The sequence below is a fragment of the Globicephala melas genome, chromosome 15 (assembly GCF_963455315.2).
Source record: "Globicephala melas chromosome 15, mGloMel1.2, whole genome shotgun sequence".
NCBI lineage: Eukaryota > Metazoa > Chordata > Mammalia > Artiodactyla > Delphinidae > Globicephala > Globicephala melas.
Window position 1 is genome coordinate 85,038,636 of NC_083328.1, and position 15,816 is coordinate 85,054,451.

At 53.8% G+C, this 15,816-nt stretch overlaps 1 protein-coding gene across 1 annotated transcript in view; it reads right to left on the reverse strand.

Moving 5' to 3' along the window:
- Positions 1-3,867: 3,867 nt before the first annotated feature.
- Positions 3,868-15,816, reverse strand: part of TAF4 (TATA-box binding protein associated factor 4) — a 71,640-nt gene continuing 59,691 nt past the window's right edge. Inside the window, exon 15 of the mRNA XM_030841631.3 lies at positions 3,868-5,337. Within this exon, the coding sequence (XP_030697491.2) occupies positions 5,170-5,337 (168 nt within the window). The 3' untranslated portion in view covers positions 3,868-5,169. The remainder of the gene's footprint in view (positions 5,338-15,816) is intronic.

Sequence of the window (15,816 nt, forward strand, 5' to 3'; positions counted from 1 at the left end):
TGTGGCTCACGGGCTTAGTTGCTCCGCGGCATGTGGGATCTTCCCGGACCAGGGCTCGAACCCGCGTCCCCTGCACTGGCAGGTGGATTCTTAACCACTGCGCCACCAGGAAAGTCCTCTTTTCGATAAAAGTTTACACTTGGAGACCACAGTTGTGACAGAAGGGAAAACAAGTGAACTGTGGATAATCACAAGATTTGCCTTGATAACAGCATTCCCAGAAGATCACAAGCTGTCTCCTACTTAGCACACCTATCCCGAGACACTCGCGTGCCTTCCCGCGTGGCACCACGTCACCGGCCCAGGTGGAGCCGAGGCCCCACCCAGGGGGTCCGACGCTCAGCTCTGGAGTCTTTCCCCCACGCTCTCCTGAGGTACACTTCACACACGCTAAAACACACAGATCTTAACCTGTCAGCCTAACCTTTCACACGTGTTCACACCCACGTAACCACTGCCCAGATCCCGACGGCACTTCCATCAGCCCAGAGGGCCCGGGGCCCCTCCAGCCTGGGGAACGCGCTCGGACGCCCGTCACAGCTGGGAGTTCTGCCCGTTCTCGAGCTACAGGCGAACGAACAGGGTCGGGTGAGCGGGGGCTTCCGCGGCGGGCTTCTCCCAGCGTAATTCTCAGGAAACTCGTGGGTACGTGACTGACGGCATCATCAGCGCGTTCCGCTTACTCCCGGGGAGTATCTCACTGAATAAATACCCTCTGGTCTGCCCGCACTCACCTTCCGATGGACACGCGGGCCGTCCCCATTTTACCCCGTCAACGAGCAGAGCCTCAGTGAGCATCCTCGCAAGGTGTCTCCGGAGGACAAGGCACCCACTTCCCCGAGTAGACGCAGAGGGGCGCGACTGCGGGGTCACGCATGTTTACGTTACCAGGCGTGACACGGTTTCCCGAGTGGCTCCGCCACGTTACACACTGACAGCCTGTGTGAAGCTCCACCCCCACACAACACCGTCAACCTTTATCATCTGAGCCAACGTGGGCGAGTGGTGGAATCTCACCGTGGTTTTGTGTTTCTCCGATGACCCGTAACGACGAGCACCTTTTCATTTGCCTGTTGGCTCACGGGCAGCCCTTCCATGAAGTACCTGTTCAAGGGTCTCGCACGTTCTTTACCAAGTTGTCTTCTGACTGCTGAGCTGTGGAATTCTTTGTATATTCTGGACACGGGTCCTTTGCCGGGCGTACACTTCGCAAGTATTTTCTGGAAGTCTCTGGCTTGCCCTCTCACTGTCACAAGAGCATCTTTCGATGAGAGAAAGTTTGTAACTTTAAAGTCCAATTTTCCAATGTTTTCTCTGTGGTTTGTGCCTTCTATGCCCTTAGAAATCCCTGCCCGCTCCCACGTCATGACGATCTCCGACGTTTTCCCCCAGAAGCTTTGCAGTTTTAGCCCCCGTTTCCAGGCCTGTGATCCATCTCGAAGTGATACCTGTGGTGTGCGGGCTCACGTTCCCCCCACCCACCCACAGGGCATCCGGTCGCACCAGCGAAAACCTAGTGACCGTAACGTATGGATCCCTTTCTGGACTCTCTGTTTTGTTCGTGGATCCTGTCTGTCTTTACGCCAATACCACGCTGTCCCAATTACTGCAGCTCTACAGGAAGTCATGAACTCTAGGGGTGGAAATACTTCAATTTTGTTCTAGATTGTCTTGGCTATTCTAAGTCCTCTGCAGATTCATGTAAGTTTCTAGAATCAGATTGTCAGTTTCTATGAAAATTGCTGGGATTCTAACCGGGACAGCATTGAATCAGTTGGGAGAGAACCGCTATCTTCACAATACTGGGTCCCCTCCGGGGGTACAGCGAAGTTTCTCCCTTTAGGTCTCCTTTCGTCTAATTTCAGTGTAATGCTCTTAGACATCTTTAACTGTATGTATTCCCACGTATCCCAATGTTCCTGGTGGTGGTGTTAATGCTACTTTTCTAGCTTTTTGCTGCTGGCTAAGGGATTACGGTTGATTCTGGATCCTGACCTTGCACCCCGAAATCTTACAAAACGCACAAGCACCGGAACCGTTTCAGCGCCGTGCGCATGGATTCTTTTGGGATTTCTGTGCACTCGACTGCGTTGCCTCAGGGTCCAGCCCTCACCTTCAGTCCTCATTTCTCTCTCGCGCCTTTCTGCCCGCCTGGGACTGCAGTTCCCTGGGGAGTGGACGTGGTGAAAGCAGACGTCCTTGTCATGGCCCTGGCCCATCCCCACAGCACTCTACCCCAAGCCCACAGAGGTACGCGAATCGGACTTCGGACAACTGGTGAGGTGCTGTGCTGGAACAACAGCACCCGGCGCCCACAGGAGGGAGAAATAACGGATAAGGCGCCCCGAGGCCGCTGGCCACGCTTCTGCCAGGGGTCATCCCCGGCGAGCGGCAGTCTGCCTCGGCGAGGCCCCTGGCAGAACGACTGGGCCCAGGAGGACGTGCGGAGAAGCCGGAGCTAAAGCTATTGCACCTGCAGAAACCCAAGCGCTGCTGCCCTTTACTGACTGACCTAGTTTATTTCAGGCCAAGAACTTAGTGAAAACAAAGTATTAGTCGTGACAGAAAGTCCAAGCATGACCTAATTAATCAACCGCCTTGGGCGTTTTCATGCAGGTGGAAGACTGGAAGTCGTGCCCCTGGTACTCCCTGCTCAGGCTCTGAAAATTCAGATTTAGTTTCTTTCATCATCCAAAATCACAGGCTAAGTTACAGGTTGAACTGCAATCCCCCCCTCCCTTAAAAAAAAAAAAAAAAAAAAAAGCTTATGCCGGGGTTGTGTGGCGGTCCTAACACTCCAGGACCTCAGAACATGACCTTATTTGGACACAGGGTCTTCACAGAGGTCATCAAGTTCAAATGAGGTCACTAGGATGGGCCCTCATCCCGACGACTGGTATCCTGTGAAAAGGAGAAACTCAGACACAAAGACAGATGCACACACGGCGAAAACACCACGGAAAGGTGAAGGGGCGACGCTCCTACGCCCCAAGGAACATCCAAGATGCCCGCGACCACCAGAAGCCGGGGGACCAGGGCACGTCCTCCACCACCGCATTCAGAACCAACACGGCCCACACACCTCGGTCTCGACTTCAGCCTCCAGAACGGAGACGACCAAAACCTGTGGTCTCAGCTACCGGTCCATGGTGCTCCGTCACAGCAGCCCCAGGCAACTGACGCAACAGGTACCAGAATGAGACTGTACCTCGTAAGTAAGCCCACGGATCATGGGAGATCCAGCAAATCGTCAAAATTAACGTGAAAGCCAGATGCCGAAAACCATCACGCCAGGGACAGGGTCTGTGGCTCGAGAGGCCGAGCGCTGGTGGGGACTTAGGCGGCTAAGCCTCTGAAAGGGGGGCCCCTCGGGAGCTATGGTTCATCGAGGCCAACCTGTCATGCTCACCGCCAGACGGGGCGGGGCCTCCAGAGACCCCGCCCTCCCCAGCCAGGGGGTGGGTCCACATCAGGGCTGGGGCTGCCCCCCCCACCCCGGATCTCCCCCACCCCTCGCCTTACCTTCCCTCTCCCAGGGGTGCCCCTGTGCCTCTGCACGGACGGGAGCCCGGCGTCCACGCTGCGCAAGTCCATCTGTGTCCGACGTGGGGAGCCCCAGGCTGAGGGCAAGGCCTGAGCTCGGCTTCCGGGCCCTCGGACGTGACCCACCGGGTCCTACTCTGGAGCACGCAGGTCCTGTCCTTGGAAGTGAGGCTATTTCTACCAGATTCGCTGGGTTTTAGACACTGATTCTAACAAGTAGCTCATAAATACACACCTCAGCGGAACCAGAGCTGAATCTCTGGCAGCAGAATCTACAACTGGAAAACTGGGAAAAATAGGCAAAACAAATACAGATAAATTTGTTTTTAATAAAGGAGTTAATTTTCTTTCAATCCTATATAAAACAATAGCAATTAAAAACTTCATTTCTGAAAGTAAAATATTTACATATGAACAAGTAACTGTGCAAAATTTACATGAAAAAATGGAAAGACAGGGATTTCCGAAAAGACAAAATAAAAGGTGTAACAGTTTTCAGGCGTTGGTAAAAAATACTGATCAGCATTCAGTTCACACGCGCGAATAAAGTCTAACGTGAGAATTCACACGAGAAAGCCGAAGTATTTACAGTCATAAAAGTACTATCAATAGACAATTTAATACAATAACCTCTGAAAATATAAAGAACCAATTAGTATATTTGTAATAAAAAAATAGGTACAAAGAAGGGGCTTTTGCTCTGGACGTCTGTAAAGCGAGTCCACAGCTTGCATACAGCCTCTTAGCAAAATAATTATAGCTACATAGCCGTCCTCACGTTGTGTGCCAAAGGTTATGTACAATTACTGACAAAATACACCAACCAGTTTTCAACACTTGATTCACACTGAGAAACAGTCTTCTGATGATTCTTCTCAACTCTGGTTTTATTTCGTCTAAGTTTTTTCACTTTTAGCTAAAAAACAGTGCAAGTAAAATAGATTTATGCTGAAAAGGTTTTCATTTCTTTTAACTTTACAGCTTTACAAACGATAGCAAATAAAATGCATTTGTACAGATGCTGACCCCACACATTCAGAAGGAGCCGCGTCGCCGGGCCCCACGAAGCAGAAAGGGAGGAGCCCCAGGCGCAGGCGGGCAGTGAGCTGCCTGCTCCCTGAGGGTCCTGAATGGAGGGCCGGGGACGGGAGGGAGATAAATAGTCTAAAAAAATCAGTTTGCTTTGCCAACTGACTAATACAAAAATAAAATAAATGAAATGAGGTCATCGGCTGTAGACACACACCTCCGCAGTAAGTTGGGTTGAACTAAACCAAATGCACAAACGATGTAGAAACTGCTATGAGGTGACAGAGGGCAGCTACTTATTTGCTAAACGATTCCATCAGTTTTTATATATGGCTTGTTTGGCAAGAAGGCCACTCGATCAAAGATGAGTTAAGATTTAATTGTCCTTTAAGAGTACCCGTGGGCCTCTTGTTCTCTGTTACAGAAACGTGTTTTCCTTCATACTGAAGAGTTGACTTAGAAACAGGAATATAAAACTGTTCCATTGTAAAGAGGTGGCTGCTTTTAAACAATATCCCATTTGCTTGTTACAAAAAGGCGTCATCTGCAAATATAGAAAAAGCCCCAGGCGTCGCCGGCTAAGAGGCCGCGTCCGTGCTACTTAAGGAATGCTTTGTAGAGCAACAGTGAATGGCTTGTCTCACGTTCATTTTCTAAACAAAATATGAGGTCCCTGAGGTTGACCCGCGTGATCCTTTGTCGCGTGAACTGTCTGGGGGTTCCGACGCCGGAACTGCCTGGGACCGCTGAGCCTGGGCCCGAGCCCTGGTGACGAGAAAGGAGAAGACAGCCGAGTTAGTGGTGCGCAGAGGTGGGCAGGGCCCTCGGCGCTGGAAGGAAGGGGCAGGGCCAGGTGCCGCCCCAGGACCAACTCACGTTTCCCTACAGGTGTCCCAAGAAACCCTGGCTCTGGAGGAAGCCAGGCCTACTGCTGGAGCTGAAGTGCTTTACGAGTCCCTAACGGGGAGGGGTGAGAGCAGGGGGCACGCCGACCCTCCAGGATTGGTGCTCTCAGGCACGCGCTCGAGAACACTAACCCCGAGATTCCCCCCAGAGCTCAGACTCTGGCCCCTGGGGCACGAGGAAGGAAAAGGTGGCGGCTCCTGCCCCAAGGGGACGGCAGAACAGCTCCAGGGCTTGTGGCTGGCGTCCCCGACCTCCAGGCGTCCAGGGACTCAGGTGTGCTGATGCTGTGCCCGCGGCGGCCGTGACATCCCCGCTTCGCCGGCAAAGGCACACTTCCCAAGGCCGCAAGGTCTAGACTCCTGGGCTGGGCGGGCTGGCGGTGGTCGGCTGGCTGCGCCGAGGGCTCCACAGTCACCACGTCGTCCATGGCCTGGAGGGGGCTCCCTGCTTCCCCGGGCTGACAGCGGCGGTTCGGCCGGCCTGTACCGCTCGGCGCCCAGCCTGGTCGGCCCGCGGGGGATCCGGGTGACGGCTGGGGCTCTGATGCCTGCCCGCTTGGCACAGGCGGGTTTCCGGGCGCTCTCCTGCCGCGTCGCCGCCCCTCAGCAGCAGCGTCCCGTGGTTTCAGCATGTCACCACCTCCAACCGACACTCGCAGGCATGAACCACGCAACTCCCAATCGGACAGTCCTCGGTTTTCCACTCGGAATGAACACTGAGTGTCTGTATTCTGATGGTTAAAGTCGCTCTTGTGTATTTGAAGCGCAAACCTTACAGTGGTATTTTTACAGCGTTCTCTCGAAGTTTAAGGTGGGAGCGATGAGCCCTAGGATGCTGGAGGAAGCGGCAGCACAGCAAGCAGCCAGCAGGTGGCAGGTGAGGCTGGTCCCTCCTGGGCACTCAGGGCAGCTCAGGGCACGCACGCCCTTCTTCCACCTTCCACCGTTAACCGCGTGTTCTTTATGCCCCCTTCAGACACCCCTAAACCACCGGGGTCCCTCCTCCAGGCCGGTCCTCTGGTGACACTTTTCCGTGTTTGAACAACTATTTAGGTTTTCCTGGCAGTTTCCCCTGAGTCTCCATAACGGCCCTAAAGGAGCATTTTGTGAACAAGACAAACCGCCCCTGAAAAGGGGGTGATGAAAGCACACAGTTTAGAGGAGCCAGGAGGAAAACGGGGTTCCGTCTCCGCGGCCGGAGAGCTGGCCTGCGCCGGGGGCCCTGTGGGTGTGAAGCCTCTGCACCACGGGGGAGCCTGCAGGCCAAGCCGAGGCCAGCGCCTGGCCAGACGGCTGGGGCGGGGCCGGCGGGCCGTCAGGCGGGTGGGAGCTCCTCCCCGCCCGGGACAGACAGGGCGGCGCCAGACCTTGGGGCTCGTGGAGAGCGAAGCGCTCCCTCAACCACGGGCCAGGTGTCTTCTGTGACACTCGCTACAACTCTGGGCCACGTGTGATGTTCTTACTTTCAAAACAGTTCAACGGCCAAACCCAGCTGGGACAGGGGTGAGGGCTCCCTTCAGGCACAGCATTTAAAGCTGAAACTCAAGCAATCCCTGCCAGTAATATTTTAATGAGATCTTTTTCAGAAGTCAGCAGTGCTTCCAAACAATCCGGACAGGCAAGCGTTAGCACAGCCCACAGCCAGGGCTCCGGGGCCGGGACCACACCGGCCCCACTCCGCACGTCTCAGGCTCCAAAGGTCACGACGCTGCCATGCGTCACTGTTCTACGGACTTGAATAAGAAGCCTATGTGCTCAGAGGCATCCTACTTGACAACTCAAATGACTTCTGATTTCATGGGGTGAGTGCCGTCCTTTGATCGTACTGCCCTTGGGGTGTCCTGGCCAGAAGGCGGTCACAGGAACCCAGCGCCCAGCCCGCGGGCGCAAGGACCGGTCCGGCCCAGAGCCCCATGCGGGAAGCCTGGGGAAGCGGCCCTCGGGCACGGCAGCTGAGCGACCAGCAGTGACCTCAGATGACAGAAAACTGCGGGGCAGGTGCCGGCGTCCACCTTCAACAACATTCACACTCCAGCAAAGAGGCTGATTCGGTGTGTTTTGTTTTGTATTTGCAGGCACTGGGGTTGAAACAAAGCGACCGTGGACACACGGTTTACATTCTCCCGGAGGCCAGCTTCCTCCCTGAAAGTGCTGTGTGACCATTCATCATGTCCTGTCACAGGACTGCTGAGAGGATTCATGAAAGGAGGCTGGTATCTCCTTTGAAGGCAATCTTTCCACTGTCAAAAACACCACAACCAACCTAACAGGCAACAAACACTCAAGGTGAAAACCAAATGGAAACAATCACCTCCGTCCCAACCCCACCTGGCTCGCGGGGTCACTTCGCTGGGGCCCCCAGGGCCGCGCACAACCAGCGGTGGCAGCCGGCGCAGCTTCAGACCTGCCGTGGCCGCTCGCCCAGTCGGCAGAGAGCACCAGCCCCTCAGGGACTGTCTCGGGGGGACTCGCACCACGGGGGCCTTGTTGCCGCTCCCCCCAGAGCCCCCTCGACAACAGTGAGAGGTCTGTGCCCACGAGAGGGCACCTCTAACCCGCGTGATGTCCCTGCGTCCCGGACGGCGAGTGATGAGGTCACGGCGCCAAGAGCACAGGCCCCCGCCAGCTTGCTCTGCTCCGCTTCTGCCGGCGCAGTCCCCACACTTGTCCATGAAACGGAGCCCACGCCCAGCACAGGCAGCTGGAGGGCGCTGTGAAAAGCGGCAGCGACGGAGCCCCTCGGGCGCTCAGCTCAGAACAAGGGCCACTCGCAGGAGGCTGAAGACAAGCTCACCCCGGCACCTCCCATCGTCTCCCCAAGAACCGTCCAGAAGAGGGAGGGAAACACAGACCTACCCGGGGCACGGCACCCGCACAACACGAGGATGGGGCCCGGACCCCACGCGGAACGATGCTCCTGGGCGGGGCCCACAGTGCCTCCACGAGGCCGAGCACCAGAGACAGAGCGGGGGGGGGGGGGGGGTGCTCCCGCCAGAGCGGGCCTGGGGGGCCTAAGAGCGCACAGCTTCTGAGATGAGTCCTTCGAAACTGGGCAGCGGCGGCAGGCAAAGAAGTAAGCGGGGGGAATGCAGGGGCCGGCAGGCACAGGGCCTCGCCTCCAGAGGACACTCAGCCCTCCTCACCCTCGGACAGACACCCGCGAAGCCACCGGGCTCTGCAGAATTGTCAGCAGAGGGCACCGTCGGAGGGCGAATCTTGTAAACACCCCAACCATGAAAATGCACACGAGGAAGATACGCAGGTCCACAAAGAACCACTGCAAAAAATCAGAAGATGAAACTCCACACGTATCAGAGACAAAGTCAGTCTGGAAAAACAAGAAAACTGTAAGACAACGCTTTCAACAAAACAAAATATCCTTAACATCTGAGGATATGAAAATCACCTTGAATCAAAACCTCAAAACTTAGGAGGAAAATGGATTGAAAACCAGAAAGAAATGAGAGTTGATTTGACACAAGAAAGAAATGAGAAAAAAGGACAAAAGTATCTCAGAAATTAATATAAACTGTAAGGTGCTCAGGGGAGAAAAGACTCGAATAAAAATGTAGTAAGAGGCAAAGAAGAAAGGCAGAAAAACAAGAGAATAAAAATGAGACAAAGAAAAGAAATTAAAGGGCCAGGAAAAAAAACAGGGGAAAAGGAAGCAACCAAAGGAGGACATGTACTCAGTCGTCAGAGCCCCCGGAGAAGGAAGACAAACGTGCGGCAGAGGTTAACACTCAAACTATAATCCAAGGAAACTTTCAAGAAACAGAAAACAAAACAAACCGACACACTGAAAGGGCATGTGGGCACCTGGGAAAGTTAACCCATAAAAATCAACTTCCACAAAGTCTCCTAAAACGGTCAGCTTTCCAAGATAAAGAAAACCCTCCAGGTAAAAAGAGAAAATAAACCATCAAGACGAGAGAATTAACCTGGCATCAGGCTTTCCCAAACCAACACAGAAAGCAATGCAACAGCACCGAAAAATCACTGAAAGCAAGTGTGAACCCACATTTGTATATCCAGCCTAACCGTCCTCCACACATCAAGGCCACAGAAAAACCGTTTCAACCTGCAGAACATCAGGGGACTCTGCACCTGAGCTTTGCGAAGGCTCAGCCACAGGCAGGGGCCTGTGGGAAGAGGGAAGAGCGGGGAAACCTCAGAAAAACGCAGCAGCAAGCATTTATGATATATAAACACGCAGCTGGTGCTACAGCAGAGGTGAGGGGGGGGCTGGGAAACGCCAAGCGCCGTGACAAGGCAGAAATGATGTAACGAAGCACGAAAGGGAAGGGGACGCAACAGGCTCCGGATGCAGCGTGGCCACCGGGGAGCCGAGGAGAAGGCTGACGCAAGCCGAACAGGAAACACACGTGAAAACCGGGGACCGAAGACGCCCAGAAACACTTACATACAAAAGTAACCACTAGAGCACAGTTAAAAACCATCCTAAACACAAACAAAAATCTTAATTAAGGAGCAAAGACTACACATCTCACCAAAAAACAGAGCAACTATAAAAAGTACACATCGTCATAAAGCACTGTGACCGAGTCAGAACCCACCTTGTCAGCTGTATCAATACAGATGACGGGCTTAGCTCACCCCTGACAGGAAAACGCTTTTCGACTGGACTCAGAAAACAAGCCCGCCGTGTGCTCTACACAAGAGACATACCTAAAGGAAGGGCTACAAATCAAGCAGAATGGAGGTGTTCCAGGCTGATGCAAACAGGAGAGCAGGGGCAACGGCCCTGACTGAGGACAAAGGAGACATCAAGCCCACTGGGCAAAGGCTGACGCTTTTCAATGGTAAAAATCACGACTCACGGTGAACATGTAACACTTACGGATGTTTATGTACCAAATAACACAGCAACCCCCATACAAGGCAAAAACTGCAGGAGATGCAAGGAGATAAAGACAGAAACACAAGGACTTCCCTGGTGGCTCAGTGGTTAAGAATCCGCCTGCCAATGCAGGGGACACGGGTTCAATCCCTGGTCCAGGAAGATCCCACATGCCGCAGAGCAACTAAGCCCGTGCGCCACAACTACTGAGCCTGCGCTCTAGAGCCTGCAAGCCACAACTGCTGAGCCCACGCGCCTCAACTACTGAAGCCCACATGCCCAGAGCCTGTGCTCCGCAACAAGAGAAGCCACTGCAGTGAGAAGCCCACGCACCGCAACGAAGAGTAGCCCCCGCTCGCCACAACTAGAGAAAGCCTGCGTGCAGCAACGAAGCCCCAACGCAGCCTAAAATAAATAATAAATAAATGAATTTATTAAAAAAAAAAAAAGACAAAAACACACTAACAACGGAAAGCTCTGGGACACCACATCCATCCAGCACAAAACACATCACGTGGACAAAAATAAGCAAAGACACAGTGGGCGTAATCGGTAAGGTGCACCCCCTATAAACCCAGCAAGTCCTACACCCTGCCTAAGAATACGCCTTGTTCTCAAGCACCCACAGCACATTCGCCGAAACTGAGCACCCCTGTTGCCCAACAGATCAGCAAAATTACAAACTGTGGCAACACACGCCAGGAGGCTGTGGGGAGACAGGCCCTTTCCCTCACCACCGGCGGGTGAGAACTGGCACGACCCTCCAGAGGGGAGCTTGGCAATTCCTAACGAAACTACCGACCCACTTACCTTCACCCCACAACACACACCCCCAAGAATACAACACCATCCGTGCACAAGGGAGGGGGTCGCCCAAGACACGTGGGTGCGGAGAAGCACCCCGCTTGCTGTGAAGAATGGGGAGCATCGCCACGAAACGGCATGGAGTGCGCTCCAGAACGTGCGAAGTGAAAACGGCCCACGGCAGAAGGGCGCCGACATTACGCTTCCTCAAGGGAGAGGCGGAAATCGCAAACACACGCTTGTGTCTGAGGGGGAGGAGACGGCACTGCTGGGTGCAGGCATTTGTACAGCTCTGGCTCTGAGAACCCCCAAAATAAACAACCAAACGAAAGCGGGGTGGGGGCCACACTGGAGGACAGACAGCAGAAGAGCCCAGCTGTGCCACTCGGAGGGACAGAGCCTGCTGCGGGGCAGCAGGAAAGGGCTCATCTAGTAACTCTGCGGCGCTGAGGACGCGGAACTCGGGGGCGCCGCAGGGCTACACACAGGAAGAACTGGGCAGACACATGCTACTCTGGACAGTCAGCCACTTCCTTCTCACAGGGCTTAGCAGTTGTGGATCTCCTTTTTATCTGCAAAGTAGGGTGGGACAAACAGCAAACCCACCGTGACGATGAGAGTCAGGCCTCCCACGTGGGACGCGGGACGGCTCGGAGGGCCTGTCACGTCAGGTTGGACCCACCGCCTTCGGTACAGACACAGAAAACACAGGTGGGGCGGTGCACGTATCCCCAGCTGTACCCCCGAGGGGGGTGAGCAAGACACCCAGGGTCCCGAGCACACCGGTGCCCAGACCTGGTCCCTGCACACGCGTCCCAACAAAAAGAACCGCGGCTCTGTGGAGAAACGGTCGATTCCACTGTTAGGGCAGGAAAAATATAAGGTAAGCCTGGAACATTTGTGACGTGAGAGAGTAAGAACCCTTCAGAAGGTGACAGGTTACGTCAACAGGACAGAAGAGCCCAACTGAAGGGCTCACGAGGACCAAGCAGGGCTGGCAGAATTCCAACCAGCAAACGGGGGACAGAGGAGGAGAGCCTGTCAGCCCGCGGTCACCGACCACGGGAAGCAGTGGTGCCAACGAGGAGAAACAGGAGGGCGCGGTCCCTCAGCATTTCCCACAAGACACTTTCATTACAAAGGGACACAGATTTTCCAGCGGAGATGCCTGGGACCCCCCCCCGCCCAGAACCAAGTGTTCAGAGTGATCACTCGCAGCGGGACACAGATGTCACGTACCTCCTGATACGATGCACTGAGGACACAGCATCACTGGTGCGACATTCCAGCCAAATTACATAACCTGGGTTTCATCAAGAGGAAACGTAAGATGAGCTCAAATTAAGAGACCTTCTACCAAACAACCGACCACACACTCTTCAAAGTGTCAAGATCAGGAAAGACAGGCAAAGACAGAGGACCCGTCATAGACCAGAGAAGGCTACAGAGACATGGTGACCAAATTCCAGGAGGGGTACTGGATGGGATCCTACACCTTCAGTGGAGAATGGTAACAATCAAATACACACAAAACATTTGCAAAAGACATATCTGGTTAAAAAAAAACACAACTCATCCAAACTATACAAAGAACTCCGAAAACTCAATAGCAAGAAAACAAACAACTCAATTTTTAAAATGGATCAACGGGGCTTCCCTGATGGCGCAGCGGTTGAGAGTCCGCCTGCCGATGCAGGGAACGCGGGTTCGTGCCCCGGTCCGGGAAGATCCCACATGCCGCGGAGCGGCTGGGCCCGTGAGGCATGGCCACTGAGCCTGCGCGTCCGGAGCCTGCGCTCCGCAACGGGAGAGGCCACAACAGTGAGAGGCCCGCGTACCGAAATAAATAAATAAATAAAAATTTAAAAAATAAAATAAAATGGATCAACGATCTTAAAAGACCCCTCGCCAAAGAAGCAGCACATGAAGAGATGCTCCACGTCATGCATCAGGGAAATGCAATTTAAAGCAACGAGACACCACGACACACCTATTAGGACGGCCAGAATCTAGAGCACCGACACCACCAGGTGCTGGTGGGGACGTGGAGCAGCAGGAACCTCACTCGTAACCGACGGGAATGCGACATGGAGCAGCTACTCTGCAAGACAGCCCGGCAGGTTTTTACAAAACTAAACATACTCTCACCATACGAACCAGCAATCGTGCTCCTCGGTATTTACCCAAAGGAGCTGAAAACTCATGTCCACACAAAAGCCTGCACACGGGTATTTATAGCAGCTGTATTCACAGTGGCCAAAACTTGGAAGTAACCAAGATGTCCTTCAGCAGGTGACAGATAAATAAACTGTGGTGCATCCAGACAGCAGAATGTTATTCAGCCCTGAAAAGAGAGAAATGAGGTACCAAGCCACGAGAGGACACGGAGGAACCTTAGATGCGTTTAACTAAGTGAAAGAAGCCAATCTGAAAAGGCTACAGACTGTATGATTCCAACTCTATGACACTCTGGAAAAGACAAAACTATGGAGACAGTAAAAAGATCAAGGGTTGCCAGGGGCTGCGGGGAGGGAGGGATGACAGATGAAGCACAGAGGACGTTTAGGGCCGTGAAACTACTCTGTATTATACTGTAAAGGTGGATACAGGCCATCATACATCTGTCCAAACCCACAGAACGTGCAACACCAAGAGGGAACCCGGATGTAAACTGTGGACTCTGGTGGTGATGAAGTGTCCGTGCAGGTTCATCGACTGCAACAAACGCAGCATCCGATGGGGGCGTGGATGATGCGGGAGGCTGTGCAGGTGCGAGGGGAGCGGGGGACGGGGCGGGGGGGCGTATGGGAACTCTCTGCACTTTCCACTCAATTTGGCCGTGAACCTAAAACTGCTCTAAAATATAAAGTTTCTTAACTTAAAATTAAATTCTGAAAGACCAAGTCAAATAAGGTCCCTAGTCAGCAGTATCACACCAGCGATGCACGTTAGGGCAAGCTGGGGCTATACGGGAACTCTCCGTACTCTTCGTGCACCTTTGCTGCAAGTCTAAACTGAGCTCACAGTGAATTTGCTTTAAAGACACGCCCTAAAGAAATAACCCTAACTGAAAGCAGAGAGAGACTAAGCCTTAGCCCTGATGGACAAAGGCATACGAAGGACTTCAAATTCCAGATTTCGTATTAACTGCCACACATATAACCCACGAGTACCCCTGAAGACCTAAATTAGGCACAACCAGCAACGTACGAGGCCACGCCGCAGGACCTCCGGTGGCGTGCATCCCTCCCACCACCTCCTCAAGGTGCCCCCTCACCCCACACTCCCCCCCACACTCACGCCCTCCCCGTCAGTCTGGAAATACGCGCTCTTTTTCTCTTCTTCAGAGAACGCCTAAGGCAGAAGTTAATCCACATGCCTTTCCCACGAGCCCTCCCCTCCCAGCACAGGGACCCCAGCGGCCAGAGTGGTTCAGGGACTGGTTACATTGAGCCAAAAAAAATAAAAAAACAAATATATTGAAAATAACGGGAACTCGCGTTCTGTCTGTCTGTGAAGGGATTCAAAAGTAAGGAAACGAAGAAGACTAGAAGCAGCCCTGAGGTCCTAGACTAGAATCTCAGCATCAACTAGAACACACAGGGTTGTTCTAGATACAGAAAGGGGCACGCGCGCACGCACGCGCACACTCACTTGTACACGTACATACGTTCCGGGCTCTGACTGCTGGGGGCCTGGAGCAGGGACCCCCGTAGCAATCAGCACACACAGTGCTCAGATACTGGTCTCTACATACCACCCTCCACCGCAAGGAAGCAGGCTCCTGGGCGCCACTGCGGGTGAGGGCAGGGGAAGCACAAGAGGCACCTGGACACCTCTCACGCTTACAGGACGAGGGCAACGTTTCAAAAGGATATAGGAAACCGCTTGAAGAAGCTTCCACTGACCAAATCTAGAAATAACGAGAGCATTGATTACAACCCTCTGAATACAGCAGGAATCCATGCGTCCATACACAGTGATGAATGAATGCATGAATGAATGAGGACGGAGGGAGGGAAGGAGGGAGGGAAGGAGCGAAGCTCTTCTTCACGGCAGAAGGCAACCAGTAAATGTGGAAGGCGTGATGGAAACTGAGCATCGTGACCTGGCCCCCAGCCTGGCGGTCCTGACGCAAGGGCAGTCTGCAAGGGTGCTAAGGCCGGGTGAGGGGTGATGGGAACAGAGTACCTGCGTGACCCTGGAGTGCCTCCTTACACAACACTGATAAGCGCTAAGGGACTAACTGACTACACAGTGGAGAAAGCTGCTTTCTCAGCCAGGCAACTTAACCAGGTGATCAAGGCTAAGATCACCTAGGGATGCCAAGGGTCATCCTACAGAACAAGAGACCTGCCCTCTTCAGCACCGTCAGGAACGGGGAGACTGGGAAGAGGTTCACGCCACAAGCCAGCCGGACACCGCACACGCCTGGATCAAAGAGAAACCAGGACAGGCGGTGAAGTGGGAGCAGGTCTGGGGACCCTGGGGCATCAGGGCTGATTTCCCGATGCGGGGGGATGGGTGCAGTAGTAACACAAGAGAACGTCCAGCGTTGTCAGCATTTAGGGGTGACGGAACATCCCACACGCGTACTTGTGTGTGTAAAGAGGGGGTGACGAGGGCTTCCCTGGTGGCGCAGTGGTTGGGAGTCCGCCTGCCGATACAGGGGAC